Source organism: Bidens hawaiensis, unplaced genomic scaffold (genome assembly GCF_021521415.1).
Source record: "Bidens hawaiensis isolate Kalapana, Puna unplaced genomic scaffold, B.hawaiensis_p1.1 tig00012467_1, whole genome shotgun sequence".
NCBI classification, from domain to species: domain Eukaryota; kingdom Viridiplantae; phylum Streptophyta; class Magnoliopsida; order Asterales; family Asteraceae; genus Bidens; species Bidens hawaiensis.
The window spans coordinates 257,532-276,270 of record NW_027492017.1 but is presented as its reverse complement, the minus strand read 5'-3'; the positions used below and the strand labels follow the sequence as shown (position 1 = coordinate 276,270).

The 18,739-nt window shown below is 35.0% G+C and overlaps 2 protein-coding genes and 1 pseudogene across 3 annotated transcripts; 2 read left to right on the top strand and 1 right to left on the bottom strand.

The window, feature by feature from the left end:
- The first annotated feature begins 720 nt into the window (after positions 1–720).
- On the top strand, positions 721–7,441 carry LOC143541077 (serine carboxypeptidase-like 34). The gene is made up of 9 exons (XM_077033988.1): positions 721–1,019; positions 4,821–4,928; positions 5,094–5,189; positions 5,551–5,643; positions 5,729–5,817; positions 5,912–6,202; positions 6,552–6,688; positions 6,781–6,979; positions 7,225–7,441. Exons 1-9 carry the CDS (start codon positions 755–757, stop codon positions 7,372–7,374), a joined length of 1,428 nt encoding a protein of 475 aa, XP_076890103.1. The 5' UTR covers positions 721–754; the 3' UTR covers positions 7,375–7,441.
- A 1,647-nt stretch (positions 7,442–9,088) lies between these two features.
- Positions 9,089–12,531, top strand: LOC143541089 (uncharacterized). 2 transcript variants are annotated; one of them, XM_077033996.1, is made up of 7 exons: positions 9,089–9,334; positions 10,942–10,972; positions 11,283–11,399; positions 11,479–11,577; positions 11,669–11,841; positions 11,916–11,991; positions 12,247–12,531. In XM_077033996.1, exons 1-7 carry the CDS (start codon positions 9,167–9,169, stop codon positions 12,324–12,326), a joined length of 744 nt encoding a protein of 247 aa, XP_076890111.1. In that variant the 5' UTR covers positions 9,089–9,166; the 3' UTR covers positions 12,327–12,531. The 2 variants fall into 2 exon arrangements, with proteins under 2 accessions (XP_076890111.1, XP_076890112.1); XM_077033997.1 differs by having other exon boundaries at positions 9,090–9,334; positions 12,242–12,531.
- A 486-nt stretch (positions 12,532–13,017) lies between these two features.
- On the bottom strand, positions 13,018–14,274 carry LOC143541064 (cytochrome P450 86B1 pseudogene; annotated as a pseudogene).
- Between the last annotated feature and the right edge of the window lie 4,465 nt (positions 14,275–18,739).

The window sequence follows — 18,739 nt, the reverse complement described above, 5'->3', positions numbered from 1 at the left end:
CAGTCACATATTTCATATCATTTAATTAAATGTGTGGTTCAAAATTGAGTTCATAAAGTTCTTAAAACTCACCATGGTTCTCAAAATAACCCTCTCATATATATATATATATATATATATATATATATGATCTAACAAATATCAAAGATAGTGACAAAACGAGCGTTCGTGTCATGTTATAATGTGATTTTGAACTATGAGTCAAGAAAGGTTTTCAACCATAAATCATAAATGACTAATATATTAATCATATATGGTTAAAAAGTATAGCTTTAAAATTGTAGTACGTTACGTACGTATTTCTTATTTATCAGATTCTACGTATTTTAATACATTTTGACAATTTTCTATAAGTTTAAACTCAGCATCAACGAAACACGTTAAATGTAAAATTGTTTTCGTATATACGAATTTAAGTTGTTATGTTATAGATCAACTCATGCATTTTATCAAAAAGAACACTAATAATTATATGAGTCATTAAAAAAGATGAGTTTACCTTAAAGCTAAAAGAAATTATATATATATATAGAGAGAGAGATATATATATATATATAGAGATATATATCATTTTTTATGAAAAAAAAATTAGACACAAGTTGAGTAGCGTCTCAAAAAGATATTTCCAATGTTGATGCCCATGAAAAAGAAACTTGCTACCTATACACTTATGGTCAATATATTGCAACATGTACAGCTGTATATATATTCATACCATTTGTCCTTCAATCATTTCAAAACACACACACACACAATGAACACATCCATGACATGTAGTTTTCTCATCATAGTTTCAATAGCCGTGGCGGTTTCCGGCCAACAGCCGCCAACGGGTGAAGCATTGCTAGAACAAAATGCCGATCGAGTGATTCGTCTTCCCGGACAACCTTATGTGAGCTTCAAGCAATATGCTGGATATGTTACAGTCAATGAAACACATGGTAGAGCATTGTTTTATTGGTTTTTTGAAGCTGAAGAAAGCCCGGAAAAGAAGCCTCTCCTTCTATGGCTAAATGGAGGTAATATTTTTTTTACTAGAAGCGTTATAGCTTATAATTTATGTGTTATATTGAATTACATAAAATTAGAGCTTGCAATGTAGTGTGTATAGCACGACGACACAAACTTAAATGAGTTAGTGTTTTAGGATAAGCAATTGACGCGTTAATAACACGATTAAAAGTGTGTCTAAATGGATTCAACCTGATTAACTCGTGAATTATGGCATGCATAACACAATTAATTAGAATGTTAAATAGGTTAATGGGTCGGCATAACATGTTTATGATTTGTTTATACAATAAAAATAAAAAATAGTTTGTAGATTTATATATAACTAAGCATGGATTGTACTTGTCTATAACTTACATTTATCATGTTAACTGTGTTATTATTTTTAATCGTGTTTGGTGAGTCATGCAAACAATATTCGTGTTAAACGTTGCTTGATTCTTGTTATTGAAACAATTCAAATTAATTGTGTTATGTCATTCATGTTATTGAGTTGGTTAAGTTTTATCGTATTGTGTAATCCACTTATTAAGCTTAAATGTTGCATTATTTAAATGTGGTGTCTTGTGATCGATATTCGTGTAAAAAATAATACTCTGTGTTAAACATGAAATGTCTTTCTATACAACTCATTTAAATGTTTGACACAAAATGTTTACTTATTCCTTTATTGTTGATCCCAAATACACATCCTATATCTTAAAATAATATAAAAAATTACATAACTATATATAAAATAATGTTTACTTATTCCTTTATTGTTGTTCCCAAGTACTCATTAATTTCACCCCCCCTAAATACCTTGAAATGAATAGGATCATTAGGGTAGAGTGTATGGAGAGCTACGCAGTGAGTACAATATCGTACATAGTCTAATATGAATTCACTTGCCACGTAAAACAAAATGCTGAAAATTAATTTTCACAAAGTTATCATTTTCTATTATTAATAATTTTCACTTTTGTGTTTTAATCACCAATTGAGACTTTGAACAAAAGTTTGTTTAGGGTTGACAAACAATCCATATAATTGATAACACATGTATTACAACCTCAGACTATAATGTACATAACAAAAAACTATAAAAGAATACTTTGATATCAGAAAAAAATGTATTTTAATAATTTATGGATAAACTAATGAAGGATAAAAGTTTGTTTAGAGTTGACTAATTATCCATATATTTGATAGCACATGTATTACAACCTCAAACTGTAATCTACATAATAAAATCCATAAAAGAATAGTTTGATAAAAAAATCAGTATTATAATAATTTATGGATAAATTACGTGTCTATTTATTTATTTATCAAACATTCATTTATCAAGTTATTCTTAACTTCTTTATACATTTTAAAAATATAAACAAGTGATAAGTGTTTGTATAAAGATTGTAACAAGAACATGTGAATATAGTAAGAAGTGTTATAATAAGTAAAGTTATTGAAATCCAAAAATTATTGGACAATAGAGTTCGACACACTCTAATGGAATACATACATCCAAAAAGTCATGATCCAACTCAAACAACTTAAAACAATTGCATATCTTTTTCAACAATAATCTATATAATATCGAGCAACATATGTAAACCACCCAAGGGTTGAGTCGAAGGGCGAACGTAGGATCAATTGATAACATGCATGGGTATCCAACGTTAGTGTCTTATACTTTGACTTGTCAAATTATTGTGCAGAACGTAGTTTGAACTGAACGTAAGCAAAGGTTTAACATTCAATCTTAAACTCGGAATTTCAAAATTACCATTCCATAAGTGTAACTGCATGTCTACATTTTACAACAGCTAACATTATCTCTCTTACACAATTACAAACATATTTTGTTAATACAATATTTTCTTGTTATTGCCAAATTACAACTCACTATTCATCATGATGCATTGACACAAAAGCATTTGGTCCCCTCGTTTACCTTATCATTACCAATTTTGCTTTCTTCCTTTATTTATGAGTTTTGTTATATTACATGTTGGTTATAAGACAAAAAAAAAAGTGAAGAGAACAATCAACCATTAAATTTGTTAATTTATCTTCAAATATGCTCATAGACCAGGTGTTGTAGGCTAACGAGTTGAGCGTTATTGGTGTCACAAAGGCTTGATAATGTGACAAACATAATGCCACATAAATCAAGGGGCGTTAGACTTGTTTCCCCATTTCCATTATTCATGTGTTAACGCCCATTATAAAGAAATCATGTGGGGTTCACTCCCAATGCATCAATCAAACCTTTTCTTTTACTCTTTTCTCTTTTAAAGTTAATGCTAGTTAAAGCTAGTAAACCCACAATACTCAAGTTAATGCTAGTTAAAGCTAGCGAAAGCTCCACTAAGTACGTGACAATAAGTTAATGCTAGTTAAAGCTAGCGAAAGCTTCACTAAGTACGTGACAATGACGTAGTGTTTTAATTAACACATCTTAACAATATTTGAAAAAAATATTAATTTCTCTTTATGACAATTTGTAGCCGAACTTATTTAGTTTGCTGTACATGCAATGCGACGTCGTAATCCCCTGCCAGTTATTCTTTCAAACTCGTTGTCTAAGAAAGGGACAATTCTTTGAAAAAAAGGCCTTAATAAAAAGGTTGTTAGCTTTTAGGTCCACACAGCCCAAAAGCCACATTGTAATATTATTACATTTTGTCTATATTATATTCTCATGACACTTAATAGTCTTTGGTTATTTACACCTTTGACCTATTTGAACACCACCATACGAGTTGTATGATACCTATACTGGGGCGGACCTAGCATGTTTGGTGCGGGTTCACGGGAACCCACTGAGTTTTAAATTTATAATATAACGCGTAAATAAAAAATGAGAGTGAACCCATACATAAAATGTTGAGTGAACCCATAAAAAATTTGAGTCTTGGTCTAGTGGTAAGGAATCCTCCTTTATACATTGGTAACCCGGGTTTGAGTCCCCTCTAATGCTTGAATTTTTTATATTTTTTTAAGTTTAGACAGATAGCCACTAACTTGACACGACTGCGTCTTGGGATTTCATTTTCAACTTACTGCTGGTAACTAATTAAATACAACATTCATAGGCATTTCAACTTACGGCTCCTGGAAGCTAATTAAATACAACATCCATTGGCATACTTTTCTTTTAGTTACACACAAGTATGATATTTGAGAATTACTACAAATGTCACAATTACCCTGTATGGGATGTGCATGTAAGAACCATTAACACTTAACATAATCTTTCTTTAATGATGTTTTTTAACTTGTTCTTTTCTAATAAAAGGCTTTTAGAAATCTTGTCTTAATCTCTATGGAATTAAACGGAATGGTTTAGTCAGAAATTTAAAGTCTTATAAACAAGTCGAATGACAGAAGAATTAAACTAATGAAGTTTCGATAAAAGCCCCAAATTTGCATTTTGTTATAGGCCTCCAAAACGGTTGAGCCCATCGTAACTAGAATGTATTACTGATCATGTTGAAATTTAGTGAATTGAATTATACAATTAATTAGCTGATAGCAACGTTTGTTCTTTGTTATTATATCATATTTTTTTATCTAATAAACATTATCCGACCCGAACCATCAAACCGAACCGAAATTTTTTGTCTCTAAATGCATAAAATTAGAGCTTCTAAAATCAGTGAACCCACTCGGAAGAATTTCTAGATCCGCCATTGCCTATACAACTCATATGTTGGGTGTATGGCAACATGAAAAAAAAGTGAGGGCACACATAAAAGATGTATGAATATAACATCCCTTTATCTAATAAAAGATGTATGAATATAAAATCCCTTTATTTAATACAGGTCCCGGATGTTCGTCAATTGGATATGGTGGGATGGAAGAGTTAGGACCATTTGTAGCTCAAAAGGACACATTTAAGCTTCGTTTAAACAATTATGCAGGGAACAAAGGTAAAATAAATATAAATGCTACTATTGATATATAATTTAAATACATATAATTAAAATTAGATATATATATATATATACACACATATATGTGTGTGTCTGTGTTTTGATAATCATATATACAAAATATTGCATTTCATTTATGTTGTTTATTTATTTTTGTTATAGCTGCCAACTTGTTATTTCTCGAGTCCCCAGTTGGTGTCGGATTCTCATACACCAACACCAGCGACGATATCCAACAACTTGGTGATAAAATCACAGGTACATTTTACAATCTACACGCATACATATATGTACATTTTACGATCTACACATTAAAAGATGTATCAAACTTTGTCATGGCCTTATATTTATTCGTTTGAAATTATCATTGAAAAAGTACTTGATGCGAAAATAAAAAAAAAAAAAGTTTATTTTGCAACTCAAAGTTAGAAAAGTTATGGTTCTAGTTCCACTATACACAAAGGGTTGGGCTAAATGTTAAACACTAAACTTTGATGTCATGTGACACCCGCAAAAACGATACTTATGTGTCATATAGTATCTAATAATTATTTTTCATTTGTTATTTATGCATCTGAAAATTTAATGCCACCAACTTATGTCATAATAAAATCGACAGCCCAGGACTCGTACGCTTTTATGCTAAAGTGGTTTAGAAGATTTCCACAATACAAGTCACATGAATTCTACATTGCTGGTGAAAGCTATGCAGGTTACATATATGCATGCATACACACACATACATTTTTCTATATGGACTTTCATTTTATAGCAAACTAACATACTAACAAATATAGGGCACTACATTCCACAACTAGCCGATCTTATACTCGATAAAAACAAAACCATATCCGAGGAAAATAGGATAAACTTCAAGGGAATCATGGTTAGAATTCCCTAATTTCTTAACAAATTTAATAGCCTAGTTTGTTGTAATCATTTTTTAAATATATATACATGTGAATATTATTAATATGTAGATTGGAAACGCGTTGTTGGATGATGCAACTGATCAGACTGGAATGATCGATTATGCTTGGGATCACGCAGTGATATCAGATCGTGTGTATAATGGTGTTAAGAGCAAATGCAACTTTAATAGCTCGAAATCATCAGATGCATGTGATGAAGCATTGGAAGAATATTTTGATGTTTACAAAATCATCGATATGTATAGCTTGTATGCACCCTCGTGTGTCAATACAACCTCCAATTCCACTCGACGTGCGCATATGCATGGCAAAGTTTCCCCTCGCATTTTCACAAAAAATGTTAGTACTTATTCGTTAAAACTATACTTATGTTCACGGTCTAGTTCAACCAGTATTAAAAACTAAAAACGGACCAACCAACCAAGCTGGCTGGGTTGGTTGGGTAAGCTGGACCAACCAAACTAGCTGGGTTGGTTGGTTGGATCAGTTTGACGAATTAACAAAAAATGGCTTGTTTGTGGTTTGACATACCACGTTTTTTTCTTAAACTTTTAACTTTGTGTTAGCGTTTTGGAAACGATAAGATGGTTCTTAAATTGGGGATCATGGCATATATGTTGTTAAACTTACTCTTTTGTATATGAATATTGTAGTATTAAGAAGTTACTCATTATGTTGTTAACTACAGAAAGCATGGCACGTTAAGCCAACGGGTTATGACCCATGTCAAACACAGTATACTGACTCATATATGAACAAACCGAGTGTTCAAGCATCGCTCCACGCTAATACCACGAAAATTCCATACCGGTGGTCACATTGTAGGTAATGTTTTATATTTCATCAACCCCTTTAGCTTAGTAAATATTTTTTTTGTTATAATAATATAATTATAACTGTCTTTGCACTTTAAATAGTGATGCTATAACAAACTGGAACGATGCACCGGAATCTATGCTTCCGGTCATCAAGAAACTTGTCAACGCTGGTATTCGTGTTTGGGTTTTTAGTGGAGACACCGATGGAAGGATTCCGGTGACCTCTACAAGACTCACATTGAGGAAACTTGGATTGAACATAGTTGAGGACTGGTCTCCATGGTACACTAGAAATCAGGTAATTAATATTCTTACTATAAAGATAAATAAAATGATAATTTTCACATGTGAAAGCTTGAGTTTCCTTAACAACTCAGACATATAAAAGGTTTTCTATAATGTTTTCTTGAATTACATTATTACAAAAGATAATATTTATTTTAACAATATGGTTTGTGTCATCATATATTATACATTAACTATTTAACAACTTCTAAATAAATGTAAAAAATAATAATATTTATGTTGTTTTTTGACCAGCAGGTTGGTGGATGGACGGTTGCATACGATGGATTGATGTATGTAACAATTAGAGGAGCTGGACATCAAGTACCAACTTTTAAACCCAAAGAAGCTCTTCAACTTATTAGACACTTTTTATCCCATCAAAAGTTGCCAACTGTACCCTTTTAGAAGTTGTGTGACAAACTATAATGATATAATTTCAATTGATTCATAGACTCACAAAATGTGGGTTATTTTCTCTTTTGGCCTATTTAACTTCTGTTATCGCTTATTATATATACATAACACAAGGATTTCTCAAAATTAACCGGCTGAACATGATATGAAAACACATATGAATATACCGAAATTCGTATAATTGGTTTAAACTGGTTTGAGTGTCATGTCAAACCGTAAGCACATTTAGTTAAATGGGTTGCGTTCCTGTCAATATGAACAGGATGATCTGTCTAACACATCTATTTTTTATATGTTTTTTTTCTAATGCATTTTATGAAAGTTTAAAAATATATTGGTATTAAACATAACAACTAAAAAAAGAAATCATAAAGTTCTATCTTAAAAGTTAAAAAGTATCAATATGTTTACCAATAAATAATTTGTTTTCCCCGAGCTACGAGGACCATGTTAGCGTCAACGAATACAATTTATACATCTTAGCACGTTTTTCTGGATTCTTGTAGAATTTTTAACTTCAAGTCGGGTGTAACCCGCCAACCTACAGACATGATCCAATTACCATGTCTACAATTATCGACTTGACAAAATTATGTTGCTTTATTGAGCCAAAAATAAGAATCATTGATGCAATATACTATTAACATTTCGATCCAATTAGTCCTTTTTGTTGAAACTTCTTATTTTGGATCGGAAATCGTTTATATATGGGTCGTATGACAAATAGACAAAGCAAAAATTCACATACTATGACTTGGTCCATGTCCTAGTCAGTCACTTCTATGTCGGTGTACCACATCTTACAAGTCGTATAATTCGACAACGCAGAAAGACTCTTCATATCAAAATATTATGGTCCTTAACTCCCTATAAGAGCATTCCTAGTCCATTCATTATAACTATGTGAGTGAGTTTTGTAAATTATATGAATAGTTATGAGTGGTTTTAAGTAGATAAGAGAAAAAATGTTATGTGGGAAACTTAAATTTGGGTTTACATTGTTCACACTGCATAATTTATTAATACTTTTTGAAAGTGGTTGTGAGTGAATGGAGAAAAAAAATCACAAATGTATAAACAATATTGTTTAATTGAAAATAAGATAGAAAATGTTGTGATTTCTAATGTAATTATATGGATCTAGACATTGAATGGACTAGGAATATACATGCACAAAAAACCCGAACCTAAAACCAGACTCGAAAAAAAACCTGGAACCGGGTTTTTCTATACTTGGGTTTTACTTCTCGAACCCGTACTCGACCCTACCTGTAGAGTATGGTTAGGGTATACATTTCAATACCAATACTCGTACTTGGAACTGAACCTGATTTTTACCCGGTAATACGCAAAACCCAGTTCCATACTTGGAACCGATTTTTTCCAACACCCATAACGGGGGTTTTCAAATATTTGATATATACCCAAAATTACTCGAAAAATACCCTTAAAAAGTGCAACACCTTAAAAAGTCAAACCTATACTCGAAAAATACTCAAAAATAGGGTTTTTTAATACTCGGTTTTAAAATATTTGGTTCCATACATGACCTGAACCCGACGCCCAAAGTATGATTTTAGAGACAATACCCGAACCTGACCCGGGGGTTTAACCAATACATGATCTTTCAACACTCAGCCCGGCCTATATTGGCGGCTGGCGCATAAAATGATTGAAAATTTGAAACCGTTTATTCGTCAAAAGGTCAAATACAGTCACTTCACTTACAAACTGCTATACGTCTTGTTAACAGCTTCCAAAACATCTCATCACCCCTGCAGAAATGGCGAAAAGTGAGACCGTACGGAACGCAGAGAGACTAGTGGAAGAGATGATGAAGGCGAACGACGCATCACACGATGCTGCTCACGCGTTTCGTGTTCGAGACCTCGCTCTCTCGCTTGCTCACGAAGAAGCACGCCTCTCTTCTTCACCAATCTCCATCGAAATCGTACGGTTTTTTACTCGTAATCACATGATTTATATTATTATTATTATTATTATTATATTATATGATTTGAACTGATTTTATTCAATTGATTGACAAATTAACGCGTACGAATGCATACGGTGTAGTGATTTTGATAATTGCTGTAATTATGATTTTAAGTTTTCTACGGTGTCATGTTAATTGAAGAAACCCTAAGTTGTTTTATAGTTACACGGATAGGTTAATTAAAGGTTAAATAATGATAGAATTAAGCTTGTTTGTTACATTTACTTGGCTTTGCCTATAGTGAATGTTGCTAGGGGTGGAAACAGCTCGAGCTCGTGTTCGGCTTGTTTGTTATTTATTAACTAGTTTATATGCATTTGAATTATTTATATATTTTGGAAAGGAAAACCTTTAACGAGACTAAGCTCAGCTCGTTTTGACTTACTTGAGTTTGAGCTCCGCTCGTTTATTACTTATTAATTATTAATTAATATATGTGCATTTTAGTTATTTGAATAATTTGGGAAAAACCTAAAACGAGCCTAAGCTTGGCTCGAGCTCGTGTGCAGTACCTTAGATGAGCCAAAGCTTGGCTCGAGATTGGTTGTGCAGTATGAAACTAATACGTAAGAGTCCAAAAGAGTTGAAACTTAAAAATACACTAGGCTTGTTAAGGCTTGACGAGCCTAAACGATCTTCGCATACAAGGCTCAGCTCGGGCTTGATAAGGTTTGGCTCATTTCGAGTTTTTTTCAATCCGCTCTTGTGTAGTTCATGAGCGGCTCAACTCGCTTGTACCCCTAAATGTTGCTAAAGGTGTTCTAAGCGAATCTAGGCTGTAGATGAGTATCTCATCAAGTATATGAAGTCTAAAAAGGTGTCTTATGTTTGTATATCATCAGGATGCATTCTTCTACGAAATTGGAGGTATCCATATTTTAAAAGATTCTTGAATAGTTACGAGTCGCACATAGTTTATCAATAAATCTTCAACTAGTGAAATTGGGAACCTATACGCATACGCCACTCACCATCTTTCTCTTTAACCAACACCACTGGGGAAGCAAAAGCACAACTGATAATTTAAATTACCCCTTGATTGTGTGTATAATAGGGTCACATACTCATAGGGATCTATATAGAGACTAATGCTACACTTGGATACTTTCTAGATATGTTAGTTGTATAATTTGTCTAATAATGTCTAAGTGAAACCGAGACTACAGGGGAGAGTTCTTAACTTTTGTTGGCTACAATCTCTCCTTATGTCACTGATTTAAATTAAGATGTCGTTCAAGTCTTTTATGATTCGTTTACATGGTTTCCCTTTATCTACACCTTCATATACAGTCACTACCTGTCTATGCTCGTTGACATAGTTCATTTGCCATTAAGACACTTATCTGAGCTACAAACCTCAATAAAATCTCTACTTTCTTTCTATTTCGTTTAATTCATACATACCTATAAATATCAAATTTCTGTTTTAGTCTAGCATAAGATTATAAATGATTAATGGTATTTGATTGGTTTTATTAGTATATGCTTACTTGTTTATTTTAGTTTTTTAACCTTGACCAATTCTTGGATCATTATTGATATTAATCTCACTACTGTTGTAGGTTGAGCTAGCTGCACTCCTTCATGATATAGGTGACTGCTTCCATGGTTTTAATAAGCACGCCTGAGGTGCGAGGCAATCAGAAAAAAGTTACAGCTCCTTGAGGTGGCATTTTATGTACACATGGGTCGAAATTGGTCAAAATGTAAAAGAGACGTAGTTTTGGTTTGTACATAAAGCAACATCTTGCGTACGTGAAGCTCTCACCTCGCGCCTCGGCTTGCAAGACCTAAACGTCTTGAGTGCCTCATGCTTTTTAAGACCAAGATTTGCTTCTCGTCTTCCTGTGGCCACAAATACTCTCACCTGTTTTGGTATTGATGAAATTTTTTTCATATGCAGGAGACTACAAATACTTGAAGAATCCATCTGAGGAGAAAATTGTAGAGGATTTTCTTGAAAAAGAGGGTGTAGATGTGGATAAGAGCAGCAAAATATTATCTATCATTAAAAAGATGGGTAAGTTCCCTTTACTAAAGATCCATTTTAGCCAATTGTTACTCTGTCTAATCCTTCATTCGTTAATTTAAATTTAAAGGTTTCAAGGAGGAAATAAATGGAGTCACAAACGGTTCTTATACACCTGAGTTTGGTGTCGTGCAAGATGCTGACCGTCTTGATGCAATTGGTGCTATTGGTAAATTAACATTTTCCCCTTAATTATCAAAATTAATATAGCTATGCTTATATATTATTATATCATCGTTAGTCATTAACTTCGGTTACAGGTATTGCTCGTTGTTTCACCTTTGGCGGGAGTAGAAACCGAGTGCTTCATGATCCTAACATTCAGCCTCGTTCGGATTTGACCAAGGACCAATACATGAATAAAGATGAACAAACTACCATGAATCACTTTCATGAAAAGCTCCTTAAACTCAAAGATTTAATGAAAACAAAGGTATTGGTGTCTAATTCACGCGCCCTTTTTAGATAATCCGTCTGTGTATATCTGATTCTTTATATATATTACAGGCAGGGAAGGCAAGGGCTGAGAAAAGACACAAATTCATGGAGGAGTTTCTAAATGAATTTTATCAAGAATGGTCAGGTAAAGCATGAATAGTTGAACTACACCCACAAATCTTTTATTTATATTCTTAATTTACAATAAAATGCATCTTCATCTATTTCTGCCCATCATTTTCAGCATTTTGTGCAATACAATCTTGACTTATAAATGTAAAATAATATGAAAAAATAATAAAAAGTAAAAAAAAAAAAAAAACTCAAACACCACACATCTTCACTATTATCTTCACTATCATCTCTTAATATTTAATATTGTGATACGCTTGAAGATCAGACTTGCTACGCTTCAAAAGCTTCACTTTCAGCCCATGTTTCATGTACATGGTGAGTGCAAGCTTTGGTGCCACCGGGTGATTTTCCACCACCACCACTTTATAACGGTATAATATTGAGGCGGCGGCAAATTTCATCTGGTAGTAAGCAAAGTCTTTACCCAAGCACAGCCTTGGTCCGCCATTAAAGGCGGTGAATTTGTAAGCGGATTCACTCATGAACCGCCCGTCCCTTAGCCATCTTTCTGGCCGGAATTCTTTGCAGTCTTTTCCCCATATAGCTTCCATTCTTCCCATTGCATGGATTGCATAAATCACTTTTGTTCCTTTATTTAGTACTGTACCATCTGGAAATACATCATCTTCAACAACCTGTGTTTTGCAATTTTAAGGGAAGTTATGGTTAGTTAGACTAAATGTGTAACAATACTAGAATTACATAACTTAGTTAGGTGTGAGGGTATTGGGTCAAAACAGGCTGTGTTCTGGTTTAGTTAAACAGGTCGTGGTCCGGTTGATGTGTTTAGACTGTTTAGTTAAACATGTTGACCCACAGACCTGTTTAGTTAATCAGATCGACCCACTAACCCGTTTAATCCATTTTTGTACAACCCACAAACTCTATTAACACGTAACATCTTGATTAATAATTATTTCCCGTCAACCCATTTGACACGTTTAGATAAATGGGTTAAACCGGTCGCATTCAGGATACACGCTTTTAAGTGTGTGCGGGTTACGCTTGATGTATATTTATAAGAATACACGATTTATCACTGGATGTATATTACCTCCTTATGATCCACCGGTACTGATGGATATAATCTTAACGACTCGGATAAAGCAGCATGTAAATACTCCATCTTCTTCACCTCTTCTGGTCTAAATACCAAATTCCCAATTTCGCCCTCATCGTCTCGTTCTTTAACTATCTGGCATATCTCACACAGAATCTTTTCCTCCACGGTCGGATTCCGATCAAGAAGCCAGAAAAACCAACTCAAAGCCACCGAAGACGTGTCCCGACCCGCAAGTATAAAATTCACACAAATATCCCTTAAAAACTTATCTGAAAAAGGGTGTCCCTCTTCGTCCTTAAGTCCCATGAAGGTTGTCAACAAATCAGACCGTTGTTTCTTATCTTCATCAGACATCATCAACACTTCTTTCTTCCTTGTTCTAATCACATCATCAGCAAATCTTTCAACTTCTGTTATCGAATCCTTCAGTGTCTTCTCGGACCCTATGTTAAAATGCCTCATAGTCTTCCAAACAAGTGTCGGTGTAACAAACCGAAATATAGTCGCTTCGGTAGCGGCTTCAAACGCCTTAGCAAACGGTATTTCAGGAAGCCCAGGTTGTAAACAACCCGGGTCAACCCCGAAAGCTATCATGCAAACATTATCAAACGTTAATCTCAGCAGGATGCCCTGTAGATCAGTCTCATCAGACTGATCTACAAACTCCTGTAAGACGGGCAACAACCGTCCATGCACAAGTTCTAATAATGACTCGGTCGTCATGTTTCTAAACTTAGACGAGTGAAACTCGATACTTGCTGTTTTCCTTTGTTTTTGCCAAACTTCATCGTCTGCGTTAAAGATTCCATCTCCAAGAAGATCCCGGAGGGCGTGACGGAAATAAGGGCCTTTCGGGTAGGCTTGAAACCGTGTTTTGAGAAGGTGCTCGACGTTACGTGGGTCTGCAGTGACTACACAGTTAAGATTTGTAAACCATGGACCTTTAAACACAAAGGTCCCGTTTTGTCTCGAAAGAATACCCGAAATCCATTCGTAGATGTCGACCCGAAGAGCGAAAACTAACGATGGCAACATCCCAACAACGGGCCACACAGGTAGCCCGTTTCGTCTGCGTTTACTTATGGACCGTATGGTTATGAACACCAGAAAAGCTATGAAAAGCTCAATGATTTGAATTTGAATGTCTGGCAAGATCTTCCGGCAGGTGGCCGGAAAATTTGAAAAAGAAGTGGTCATGGTGGTGGTGTTGAGAGTTGAGGGATGGTTCATGTTTAAGATATGTTATGGGGAGGCAAGTCATGAGTTATATGATGGTGGTGTTTGTGTGTGTGTGTGTGGGGGGGGGGGGGGGCTGTGGGGTAGGGGTGGGTGGGTTGAGTGTGCATGAGAATTTGATTTGGTGAGCAGAAATGGAGGGTGGATTTAAGGTAATCAAGAAATGTTGGGAGTTTTATATTTTTGGGAAATAGTTGGTATGGGGGTTAACCTAAGTAACACAAGTGTCTAAACAAAGGTTAACTACCAATATTTAAATACAAAATAAGAGGATTTTTTTATATAATGGTGTGCATTTTATATAATTTTTTTTAATAAGAAAATAGGGTTGGGCTGAGTAGAGTTGTATGAGGCTTTTTTTTGTTCATTTGTTTATGAGTTTAGGAAATAATTATTAAAAATTATTAAATGGTTTATTGGATTATAATAATTTCTATTAAATGGTATTGACTGATAATAATCATTATATTTTTATCGTCACTGGCGGTCTCAAATTTAATAAAGTTGGCCCCCAATGGTCTCTCGTTAAAAAGGATTTAACGACGTTATACTTTTTTTTCCGAATTTCAAACTAATATTTTAGGGATTTTGACCGGAAGAAGGATACGGGCCGATTAATGTAAAACTTAGTTCGAAACGGTGCTCCAAAACGGCTAAATGATGCTTCAATTTGTTTGAACTTACAATTAACAAAAATCAAGTCGTTTGGATCACCGTTTCAAGCTAAGTTTACATCAATCGGCCCGTGTCCTTCTTACGATCAAAAGCCCTAAAACATTAGTTTGAAACTCGGAAAAAAATATAACACCATTAAGTCTTTTTAACGGGGACCACTGGAGGCAAACTTTTTTAAATTTGGAACCGCCAGTGGCTATAAAATGAATATGAATTATTATCATACTGTTCCATAAGGATTATTAAAATCCAATAAACCTTATTAAATTTGATATATATTTATTTAGATAATTTATGTATGAAAATTGACGTCTAAATGTTTAATTAAACAATGAAATACCTTTGGCAGAGCATGTCTTTGTTTATTTTACAATTAAAGTTAAAGAATAAAAACAACAAAGCCATGTTTGTATTCTTCCATTCGTTGGCAACATTTTTTATTTTTTTCAAATTTTCCATCGTGAATCCTTCAATAGGTGGACCGTTAGGGGCCCTATTTGTCCGGACTAGTGGTCGGCTTGGGCTACCTTTAGCTAATGGGGGTCGCGTACGGAATACCCGGTGTTACTTAATTGGTCGTTTAAAAAAAAATTTTACCAAACATAATAATGCCACCACTAAGACCGAGTCAGTTATTATGCATGTTAAAAAAATCGATTCAAACTTATAATATACTTTCATAAATTAAGTTTCTTCCTAAAATATATCACAAAACACATAATGGTGGGTGTAAATAAGTTGAGTCAAACCTACTTTCAAGTTTGACTTGTTTCAAGTTCTTTGTCTAAAACTCGTGCTTGACCAGTGAGTAATTTTTCAAGTATATGATTGAATTGATTATCATCTATATGTTTTCTTGAATAGTTTTATTTACATATTAATAGTTCTAGTTGTCATAACAAAATTCTTAAAATATCATTAATTATAGTTACGGTAACGGAATTTATAATATATCAATAATTGTAGTTATGATAACAAAGTTACTGGAAATTAGAACCTCATATGGTTGACTACCCAAGGTTACGATCTTCTCCCTATTAGCCTACTTCTTTTAAAGAAAGTATAGCTCTGTTGAACATAATCAAACCACACTAAAATAGTATAATGAATATCTTATATCGGAGAAATTGAATAAGAAAGTGATGTTCGAATTACACTTAACTTTATTGATTCCAAGAGTAGCAATGGCAAGGAAACTAATCCCGATATTCTTTCCCTAGCAATTGAAGGATTGTATTGATCCAAAATATTATCGTGTCCTATTCACGAAGAAGTGACCGGGATTAAGCTACGTGGCAGTACCACGCTAAAAGTCAAGCCAGGAATTCGTCGTCTCATTCTGGTGCTTGTATGATAAGACTGTAGATAAATTAGGCATATAACATATCATTAATTATAGTTATTATAATGAAATATATAACATATCCATAATTATAGTTATGAAAACAAAATATATAACAAATCATTAATTATAGTTATGATACCGAAATATATCCATATATAACACATCATTAATTGTAGTTATCATAGCGAAATATTTAAACATATCAATAATAATTGTTATGATAACGAAATATCTAACATATCACTAGTCATAGTTATGATAACTAATTATATGATATTAGAGTTCGCTCAACCATTTCAGAGGTCTAAAACGAAAAAAGAAAAAATAAATCTCTTGAGTCGGCTTTGTGGAACATATTGATAATTATAGTTGTGATAACAAAATATATAATAATATTAATAATTATAGTTATGGTAACTAGATATATATTCTTTACTTTTTTTTATCACAATTATATGTGTATATGAATATTTATTTTGTTATTATATGGTATATAATACATTAATTTTTATATAAATAATAATCTTTTAAAGGTGGCTTAATCTCAGGTTTAAGCTCAATTACTAAATGTGACCCAATCAAACATTTGACTCACATGAAGAGGTAGGTCGCAGCAGAGCCCAGTTGGACCCGCAGGACTCACCTTGAAGAGAGACGTCTGCGCAGAAACCAACTGGATCCGCAGGATCCACCATGCTCAGAGACGTGACGTCCTTACGCGCAGTACGCAAGCTGTTCCCGCAGGAAATGCGTCCCAATGTGAAGTACTCCGCCTGTTCCCGCAGCTGCGGATACAAGCCATCAGGGAAGGCCACCCGCGCAGCAAGGCTACACGCACAAGGCACTTAGCTCTCAATAATTCAGTAGTCACCTGAAGGAATGAGCAAAGCCGGGAACAATCCCGCACAAAGGCGGGAGGGGGAATACTCCCGCCCAAATAAGCCAGTCCGTACGATACTGGAGGATCTTTTATACTGTACCTGACGAGGTATGGGCAAAAGATCTGACCAGAGATACGACAGCTCATTGACAACAGTATGGCGAGCAGCATGCTCTTGTACTGTATGTCACTATTAGCCGCTGCCTACTCACCAACTCCTGTCATACCACGTGCATAGCCGGCAGTTGGTGGAAAAGGAATAGTACACAGCAGGCCTGGTCACTATCAGCCGCTGCCTACCCACCAACTACCAGCATGGCACGTGCGTAGGCCACAGTTGGTAGAACAGGAATACTATTCAGCCGGCTATACCCTCTTGGAAACCTACCTTCGGCTATAAATACCCCAAATGGTATGATCATCTAATCTTATCTTGTATCTTACATCTTATACCTGATATCTGCTCTAGCAATCTCTTAATATACATTTGTATTCAAGAGCAATCTAGTCTGATTCTCATGCCGGAGGGTGGTCACAAGGAGGTACCCCCCCCTTTCTCAGTGACGAGCTCACGGTGTCTGTTTTGCAGGTTATCAGAAGAACCATCTTTGCCGGATCTAACCCCTCGTGGGAAACATCTATTTGACCCCCAGATTATCCGTAATTTGCCCGGGGTAGATTAATGTTTCTTCATTGGCGTCATCCGTGCATAAAAGCTAGAACTTCATTTCTTTTCAGTTTTTTCAAACTTCTGGAAAGATGGTTAAAGAAACTCCGGTAACCACAACCCCAGCTACTGGGGGGAATACCGGTGACTACACAGTTTTTACGAACACTACCCCGGTTACCCAAGCCGGGGCAAGTGCAGTAAATTTTACGAACACTACCCCAGTTACCCAAGCTGGGGCAAGTGCAGTAAATAATCGCTCACTGGGATTCACCGATACCCAGTTAGGGAGACAAAGAACGAGGCTCCCCCGCCAAACACTCGATGAAGTCAAAGCGTGGGCGGAAGCACGTCAAAAAGAATTCCAAGCTGAGTTGGATGAACGCTTACGTTCACTCCAACAGCCTGAGGAATTCGAAGAATACTTGGACGATGATTCGGAGGAATCCAATAGTGACGTAAACCCTCGTCATAGGGCGAAAGGGAAGCGTAAGGAAACGGACTCCCAACCGAGAAGGCATTTTGGAGAAACCTTCAAACCAAAAAACGCAGGTGGAAACCCACGTGCCTTCTCCAAAACATTTACACCAACTGCTGCAAAGGCGGGAACGTCCAAATTTGCAAGGGACATTGCGGAAGCAATCGTCCCGAAAAGTGCCAAACAGATGTCCAACATCGGCACTTACGATGGTATATCTGATCCAGACGATCATTTGAAGAGGTTCATAGCGGGGGCAACCGTCAGTAGTTGGACGGAACCTACGTGGTGTTACATGTTCCAAATGACGCTTGTTGGGGCAGCTAGAGCGTGGTTCGATCGTCTACCGGTCCACCACATCTACGATTGGGAAGACTTCCAGCAGAAGTTTAGCCAACACTTCAGCCAACAAAG